At 37.6% G+C, this 9,424-nt stretch overlaps 1 protein-coding gene across 1 annotated transcript; it reads left to right on the top strand.

The window, feature by feature from the left end:
- Nucleotides 1-596: 596 nt before the first annotated feature.
- LOC113324765 lies at nucleotides 597-2,109 on the top strand. The gene is made up of 3 exons (XM_026573054.1): nucleotides 597-684; nucleotides 879-1,081; nucleotides 1,375-2,109. The coding sequence occupies exons 1-3, from the start codon at nucleotides 597-599 to the stop codon at nucleotides 2,107-2,109; spliced, it is 1,026 nt and encodes a 341-aa protein (XP_026428839.1).
- Nucleotides 2,110-9,424: the final 7,315 nt, after the last annotated feature.

Consider the following 9,424-nt stretch of genomic DNA (forward strand, 5'->3'; position numbering starts at 1 on the left):
TAATGCTAGACCTAACCGAGCTCCTTTTAGAGTCCAGAAGATGTGGTTCACTCATTCAGTTTTCTTGTCTATGGTTATGGAGAGTTGGAATGCTCATGTTTCTGGTTCTCTTGCTTATATTTTTCCCTACAAGCTCAAGAGGCTGAAGGCTACCATGAAGGAGTGGAATTTAAGGGTGTTTGGCAATGTTTATGCTAGGCACAAACATGCTAAATTGACAATGGAAGTAGCTCTTCGTATTTCTGATGAAGACTCTGAAGATATTTCCAAGATGAATTCTGCCAAGGAAGCTTCGACTACTCTTCAGGAGATTCGCACTCAACAAGCTATTATGTTGAAACAAAAGTCAAGAAATAACTGGATTATGGAATGAGCTAGTACTACTTCTTTTTTCATGCCAATATTCGAACACGCAGGAGCAATAATACGATTTCGGAATTGGTTGATGAGAATGGGAATGTTCTCACTAATTGTGACATGATTAGAGATTACACGGTCTTTTTTTTGAGTCAAAATTTAATGGGGAAGAGCTGCCTATTGATGAGCAATTATTCCATTATGAGCATGACAATATTTCTTTGGAGGAAAGTCAGCGAATGGATGAAATTCCTACTTTCGATGATATTAAAAATGTTGTTTATGATCTTGGAGCCAACAGTGCACCGGGCCCTGATGGGTTCTCTGGTTTTTTTTACATACATTGTTGGGATATCATTAACCAAGACCTATGCAACTCCATTACGTATTGATGGCAATATCAAATGATCCCTAATGGTGCAAATTCTAGCCTTTTGATATTATTGGCCAAGGTAAGGGGAGCCAACACACTTCGTAATTTTCGGCCCATTAGTCTTTTAAAATTTTTCCTAAGATTCTAGCTACTAGACTAGGTAGTGTGCTAGATAAGCTTGTTTCAGAAGAACAAGTTGCTTTTATGAAGGGGAGAAACATTCATGAAAATATCAGTGTGGCATGTGAGATGGTTAATGATCTTAAAACTAAGCGTAAAGATGGCAATGTTGGTTTAAAGCTTGATATTTCTCAATCTTTTGACACGATTAGCTGGTCTTTTGTCTTAGAGGTTTTTCGGAGTTATGGTTTTTCTCAAAGTTGGTGTTCTTGGATCTATTCGATTCTTAGTTCGGCGCGTATTTCGATTCTTCTCAATGGTAACCAGAGGGTTTCTTCAAGATTAATAGAGGTCTAAGGCAAGGGGATCCTTTATCTTCACTCATTTTTGTCTTGATTGAGGATGTTCTAAGCAGAAATCTCACCAAACTCTTCCTTCACAAGAAAATGACGCCAATGCTTTCGAAAAAAGGTATTTCTCCCACTCACCTTTTTTTTGCTGATGACATAATGATTTTTTGCAAGGGCAATTTGAAGAGTTTGCATAATCTTCTTGCTTTTCTTGGTAAATATCAAACGACCTCGGGTCAAACTGTTTGTCGTCAAAAGAGTAAGGTTTATTATGGTGGCGGTTCCTCGAGTCGTTGTAGAACTATCACTAATCTTCTGGGCATGGAGGTCTCTACTTTCCCGGATAGGTATTTGGGGGCTCAGATTATGCCTAAAGCTGTCAAATATCGACACATTTGCAATGTGATTGATAAAATTAAAAAGCAACTTGCAGTTTGGAAAGGAAAGATGCTTTCTTTTCAGGATCATGTTGTTTTAATAAATTCAGTGATTGCTAGCTATGACATTCACAATATGGATATTTATAAATGGCCTCGGAAGTTTATTCTTCAATGTGAAAGAGTTATACGCAATTTTCTTTGGTCGGGGGACTTGGAAACTGCACGGAAATTTGTTATTGGCTATGATAAAGTGTATTGCCCTGTTAAGGAAGGTGGTTTGGGTATTACAAGCATGACAGTCACTAATAGGGCTCTCCTCATGAAATTATGCTGGTCTATTCGGTCTTCTAATAAGAAATGGGCTCGTTTCTTATGGGCGAAATATACAACTAGGAAAGGAAGGGTGAAACAATATGCTGTCAATTCTTCGATTCTTCCTGGAGTAAAGTTGGTTCATTCTCTGGTGGACAGAAATACCAAAGTTTTTATTGGCGATGGGAGAAATACTTCTCTTTATTTTGATGTTTAATATGGGAATGAAAGCATTGCAGACCGGCTTGGTGATAATGATCTGGACAGTACAATTTTGGTTAGTGATATTTTGGCTAATAATGTTTGGTAGCTTCAGGGTGATCACGTCCAAAATTTGGTTCGAGATGGAGTTGATATTCATAATTTGCCAATGCCACAAGGAGGAGCTGATTGTAGAGTCTGGATGCCTGAACTGACTGGGGATTTCTCTGTCCGTTCAGCCAAAAACCTGTTCAGTAAAAAATATGCAACTTTGGAGGTTTATGGTTGAAAAAGCGGGGGTCTAACAACCACACCCAATATTTCGCTTAGCAATCTGTATGGAATAACTCCAATATACTTTTAAGAGAATCAACTAGACAGTCAAGCTCAATCTTAATAAAAATTATATCAAGGAGTTATACCTCAATTTCTCGATTCAATACTTACTCAAGCAAATTGAAATTTGCGAGTCTAATTGAATACAAGAGAAATCACTTGAACGGTACCAAAGACCAATGTTCAAGTATCAATCAATTTCAATCAACAACCAAAGGTTGGATTTACCAATTGATTGATTCAACGCATAACCTGTGATATTTCAATTATATAACAAAATATAATGCGGAAAAGGAATAACACAGACACCAGAAGTTTTGTTGACGAGGAAACCGCAAATGCAGAAAAACCCCGGGACCTAGTCCAGATTGAACACACACACTGTATTAAGCCACTACAGACACTAGCCTACTACAAACTAACTTCAGTCTGGACTGTAATTGAACCCCAATCAATCTCACACTGATCCAAGGTACAGTTCCGCTCCTTACGTCTCTGATCCCAGCAGGATTCACTTGATTTCTTTAGCTGATCTCACCCACAACTAAGAGTTGCTACGACCCAAAGTCGAAAACTTGATAAACAAATCTGTGTCACACAGAAAATTCTATTGAATAGATAAATATGTCTCCCACTGAAATACCTACGAGTTTTGTTACGTCTTTTGATAAATCAAGGTGAACATGAACCAATTGATAACCTGGACTTATATTCCCGAAGAACAGCCTAGAATTATCAATCACCTCACAATAATCTAAGTTGTATGATGACGAAACTAGATATTGTGGAATCACAAACGATGAGACGAAGATGTTTGCGACTACTTTTTATCTTGCCTATCGGAGAAATTAATCTCAAGCCAAACTTACGATTGTATGAAAATACGATAGAAATAGCAAGATCAGATCGCGCAACTACAGAGGAAATAGTTGGGTCTGGCTTCACAATCCCAATGAAGTCTTCAAGTCGTTAACCTACAGGGTATCGATTGAAACCTAAGGTTAAAGTAGAATCGACTCTAGCTTATAGAACTAGTATCACACATGAGGTGTGGGGATCAGGTTTCTCAGTTGCTAGAGTTCTCTTTTATATAGTCTTCAAATCAGGGTTTGCAATCAATGCTACCTTGGTAACAAAGCATTCAATATTCACCGTTAGATGAAAACCTGATTAGATTCAAGCTAATATCTTTCAACCGTTAGATCGAATCTTAGTTTGTTATACACACATGAAATGTATCTTCATTTAGGTTTGAGTAACCGTACCTAAACGTGTACAAGTCGTTGGTTCAACAGTAGTTAACCATAGGTTAGCCATATGAGCACTTTCATATCAACCTTATTCTTCTTAACCACAACTAGTTAAAATAACTCAAATGAACTAGTTAGAGAGTTGTTCAATTGCTTAGATATTATAGAAGTATACAAGACACAATCGAAACAAAACAGTTTTGATTCACTCAAATCGATTCATGAAAATTATAGCCACGGTTTGCAAAGATTGCATTCCTTTAAATATAAATGTCTTAGTTCACGAATTAAACTGTTTTTAGAAAATAACCTACTAAAGTACGCATACTGGTACACGTACTTAAGTAATCGGAATAAGTTTGTTTTCAGTTCACAAATTCCAGTAAAAAATTCACGGGAAGTGAACTTTCGACAGTACGCGGACTTTAGTTCCGGTTATCCTGTGCAGAAAAGTACGCATACTTTGGTTCAAGGATATTGGACTTACACACATATGATTTGTCTCACAATGTTTATATCCAACCATGGTTATGTATTCTAAACTCTCATTTCAATCATTGAAACATTCTTAGAGAATGTTATATAGTTGTTGTTCACAAACTATTTTTCGTCAAAGCGATTTTCAAGTGGTTGAAACTAATATGACTTTCGTCACTAGTAAAGATGAACTTGGCCAAAGTGAAAGCTTACCAACACACATTTCGAGAAATAGATAAGCTAGATAAACTCAGCTCGAAATAGTACATGTGTATAATCATAGTCTATATAGCAATACGACTTTTGTCTCAAGATATGAGATAAAGTAGACTTTTGAGTGATAGGTAAGTTCAAGTCTCCACATACCTTTTTGTCGATGAAGTTCCACCAGTTCCTTGAGTAGTTCTTCATCTTTCCATGAACACCGTGGAGTCTTAGAGATCAACTACACTTTATATCCTAGTCCGAGACTTAGTTATTAGTAGACTAGAAATCAAGACTTATAGTTTTGGCAACTAAACTTGACAAACAATCTTGAGATAGCAACGCTTGCGAGTTCGACCGGCAGTGCTCTAACAATCCCCCCTTTGTCAATTTTAGTGACAAAACTATCAATACATATGGAATACAAAATAAATAAACTTTGCATCTTCTCTTCCACATGCATGATCTCCTTGGTTCTTCAACATTACTCGAAATCTTCGTCACTTCCAAGTACTCCAATGATTCCAAAGGTTGTAAGTTCAACATCATCGTTGTTGAAATTCCGTAGCCATAACAATGAGAAAACAAAAGCTCCCAACCATTGTTATACAGTGACATAGTATTATTACACAACATCAAAGTTCAATTATATCACAACTTCGACAACAATACTATGGTGATATGTATCACTCCCCCTTATTCAATACTCCATCTCACATGGAAACCACTCCCCCTTACATAATGATCCGAAAACCATATGTATTTCTAGTGTGAACTACACATTAATTCTCCCCCTTTTTGTCAATAAAATTGGCAATGCTATGAAAACTAGTGGGATCCTAATGAAATTTCCATAGAGACACTTCATGACAAAAAAAAAGTACATATCAACTTATTAGATGTAATCATATAGCCGAAGCTAAATGCATTCATCAAGGAGTTTATAAAGATACAAGATAACTCCTATAATATTACACATCCGCACTCCCCACAAAGATCTGGCAATTAAGCACAAGTTCAATTAAGAACTCTCCCCCATAAAATGTCATTCCCGAAAGAACAACAAGAGCGACCTTACTTTCACAAGGAAAGAAAGATTTCTTTGGACAACACAATTCACATAAAAATATGAATTCTTATTTAAAATACTCAATTAAATTAACTACAAGAGAGCCCATGATTAATTTAATCGGAATTGCTCAACATAAGAAAACTTACGGAGTCACACAGTTCTTACATAAGAAATATGGATCCGGGAAGATCAATATTGTGGAATAGACAAGGATTCATTCTATTTTCTATCACTATTTGCACAACGACATACAATAGACATAATCCTTGTAAACAAAAGTTTTATCCTTTCTTCCATGAAACAATGACATAAAGGCTTTAACTTTTGTAAGTCAAAAGTTCATTCAGTCTTTATCAATACTTGCACATCGACATATGATGGACTTAACTTTTGACCATGTATGGGATAATCATAGTTCACGGACGCAAACACATATATATCCCATAACACATTGCAATATATAAAACCATAAAGATTAATACTGCAAAAATCATCTTCCAAATAAACTTTAGAATTTAAACAAATAAATCTAAAAACATTGAAGATGAAAATCGATGGACATAGCTATGTGTAATCACAATAATGGATATTCCAAAATCTAGTTATTCTTCCTAAAAATACAAGAATAAAATTCTCATAAGAAGATTTCCTAGACACAATATAAGAATCAAGTTTCTTTGATAACGTCATACCTTTGAAAAGGTCCATCATAAAAGGTATCACTAATATACTTGATTCTTTTGACCGTAGAGACCCCATGTTCGTGAGTGAGAACATTAACTTTTCGATAAACAATGTGGGCAAGATGCCTACAGTCCATGATGAGCTTCTTTTGGTTCCTGATCAAGATGTTTTAATTATCAAGGATTTTGGCCAGACCATCAATGAGCTGATTTATTTTCAGTTGAAGATTTGCAAACTCGATTTTAGAGTCATTATGAAAAATAATTAAATCCTTGACAGATTCTCCAACCCAGGAGTTGTACTATTTCCTTTCAATCATCCTTTTCAAGACAAGTTCTTGAACAAAATCGCATCCTTTAGTGTCTTCTTCCATCTCAAGATTCACAACTTCTTGAGGTCTTGAGAAGTTTTCTATATCCCCCCTCCTTTTTTTTAATTAGGGAAGACAAAACAATATAAGATATATATATATGTTTTCAAGCAAGAGAGATATACCTTTGTTGTGGAAACCCTAAATTCTCAAGAAAGACGCGGACGTTCGTGGACTGGTTGAAAATAACAGAGTAAAAGAGATTCGAAAAGAATAAAATACCGTTGTTTTCATATATCCCTCATCATCATGACTCAATAATTAAAAAATTCAATCAGAGCATAAGAGTGAGGTACATAGCACCAAGGTGTTGATGGTGGTTTTTAGCTTAGGGCGAAAACTGAAAAAGTCTGTCTACCTTGACCCTGCATTAGAAGTAGTAGACCTTGATATATCTATATTCCGCAGGGAATTTGGAGAATATATCAGAATATGATGAGTGCCTATGTCTCTCTTCATATTATATTGAAACTCAAGCTCCTAGATGAATTGTTCACTAGTATAGAGCCTAATGAGTGTTTAAGCTCCTAGATGCATTACTCACTAATGCCGGAGCACGCCTAGTATTTTCCTATGCTATGTTCCCCAGCTGAACTCACAATGTTGGCATGACATGACGATTAATGTTCACTCGCAGCATAGTAGCACGAATCTCCCGAAGTGTCAGTATTGAGATCTGCATGAAAGTACTCACACAGGCTGCGCCACTCTCTGATAAAGAGATTTTTCGTGTTAACACACTTTTTAATTAAAAGTTAGCACGATTGACACAGTTAAATTCCTTAAGGAAAATCTAGACTGTCCATGTCAGTCTTAAAGAGCAATCACGACTACACGATTTGGCCAAACAATTTGACAAGCCTAACCTACTCCCACCGGAACTAGGCAATTACCATGACGACCACCGGCGGGCCCACTAGCATCCCAGATGGTCGGATTCCCTTCAGTTCACCCGCAACGCCTTTGAACGTTAGCCATAACATGTGATCGCGCTGTTGAAAAATGAGCTCAAGCGAGCTAAGACCGGCAAAAACGGTCTCAAAACCATCACAACCGCCCAACTTAGCTAGACTAGTTGGACGGCTTAGATCTTCTTTCGAATGATCAAAAGGGTACTGGCGTGTTCACCGTCGACCCAATCCCGTCCTTGGACGGTCGACTTGCTCATAGCAAGGCAAGAGCGCATTGAATCGCTTGCCCAAAATAGGGTGAATGTGATGTTTTGGAAACCCTAAGTTATGTTGCGGCAACGCGCTACTGTGGAAAACTGATCACAACCATCCATCTTCGCCGGCCAAATCGAGTGTCTTAATCAATTTCAGGCGGCCCTGAAGGTATTAGCATGCTCATTGGAAACCCACCTTTGGACATGGCTGATCGGCCTGCTCAAACTAATGCTCAGTTCCTTCAATCGTTCGCCCAAAAGATGGTTGGCCGCACGACTCCTAAACCCTAAATTACATCAACGGAAATATGCAACAGCCACAAATCATCTCGTCCATCCAACTTCGCTAGCCTGGTTGGATAGTTTAGATTTATTTTCAGGAGGCCAACAGGGTAACGTTGTGATCATCGGATACCCCTCCTCCATAGGAAGAGATCGACCAAGTGGTAGCTCACCCATAGGGTTCTCAAATGATCACCCAAAGGTGGCCGGTCATGCTACCTTTTTAAGACACTTAATTCACGACTAATTCGAATGAGCTCTAAAAACAACGATGTTTCCTGCATATCGAATATTTTCAGATGCTTATTTAAAATCGATGCTTTATATACATCGATTATAAGCAATGTTTTAGAAATATTGATTCCACAAATAATTCATTATTTGACCTAAAAAGTACTATGTACTGCTTTTAGCGGTGAGTCTCACGACTTGACCCATTCACTCGAGACATCAAACATGTCACAAACTGGGGGATGCTCTCTGGGGTATTGGTCTGGCAGTTTACAACGTACGGCGTGCAACGCGCCCATTACGAGAAAGTGTCAAGAAAGGACGGACGGTTAACAGTAATGAGAGTAGTGGGTGAAAGTGTAACCAGTTCTCCCTCGTAATGGAAACGTGGTGATCACCACTTTTTACACAACCTCACTTCTCCACTGCTTAATCACCTCAACTTCCTACGAGATCAGGGCGTGCTTGAACATGACTTGTATAAATAGGATTTCAACTTATTTCAGATCAACAAGTGTGATCAACATAAGTATTCAGAAAACACCAAGAACTGATAGCTTACACTCCGGAAGCCAGTTCCACATTATGATACAAGTCATAAAACAGCCACACCTTCATAATTCAACATTCTGATCTCAAACACCTTTTTCGTTTCCCTTCCTAAGATCAACCCTTCTCCTTCACCTTGTGACCGAAATGAATCTGGAACGACCATTTCTTGGTTTAGGCCAGAGTCTTACAGATTGATCTCTCGAATCTAAAAGTACTCCCGTGCAGTGCATTTCTTTAGGGTTTGAATTCGTTTCTCATTCAACACACCCCAAATTTACCAAAAACAGCACAATCAGTTTTTACCCCAAAACAACTGGCGACCACAGTGGAGATTAATCGCTCGGTTGTAAAAATCATTTTCCCAATTCCATTTTCGATTTCCTAAATTTCTCAAGATGGTTGATCTTAGGACTGGTTCGAACCCTCAATCCCAATTTTACTTCTCATAGCAATGACAATACTTCACATGTTATTCCTGATCCGTTCTTTCATTCAAAACCCTTGTCGAAGCTATGGAGTCTCAATATTTAATGACTATTCACGTTTGATGAAAATACTGAATGATATTGTCAGGAATAAAGCTACTATTGTCAAGACGCAAGACGAAGTATTTACGCTTTTGAAAGTCCTCACAGATCAACTATCAAAGGAACCCACACGTATTCATTCTGGAGGAAACGCTATCAACAATTTATTTTGGGTCAATAC

Source organism: Papaver somniferum, chromosome 11 (genome assembly GCF_003573695.1).
Source record: "Papaver somniferum cultivar HN1 chromosome 11, ASM357369v1, whole genome shotgun sequence".
In the NCBI taxonomy this organism is placed as follows: Eukaryota; Viridiplantae; Streptophyta; class Magnoliopsida; order Ranunculales; family Papaveraceae; genus Papaver; species Papaver somniferum.

What these genes read in the sequence shown, in the direction of transcription:
- LOC113324765 (XM_026573054.1), top strand. Translation starts at nt 597, where the DNA reads ATGGATGAAATTCCTACTTTCGATGATATTAAAAATGTTGTTTATGAT. An exon ending in GGGCCCTGATGGGTTCTCTG is followed by an intron (nt 685 to 878) that starts GTTTTTTTTACA and finishes CTAAGATTCTAG; the next exon opens with CTACTAGACTAGGTAGTGTG. An exon ending in GCTGGTCTTTTGTCTTAGAG is followed by an intron (nt 1,082 to 1,374) that starts GTTTTTCGGAGT and finishes ATTTTTTGCAAG; the next exon opens with GGCAATTTGAAGAGTTTGCA.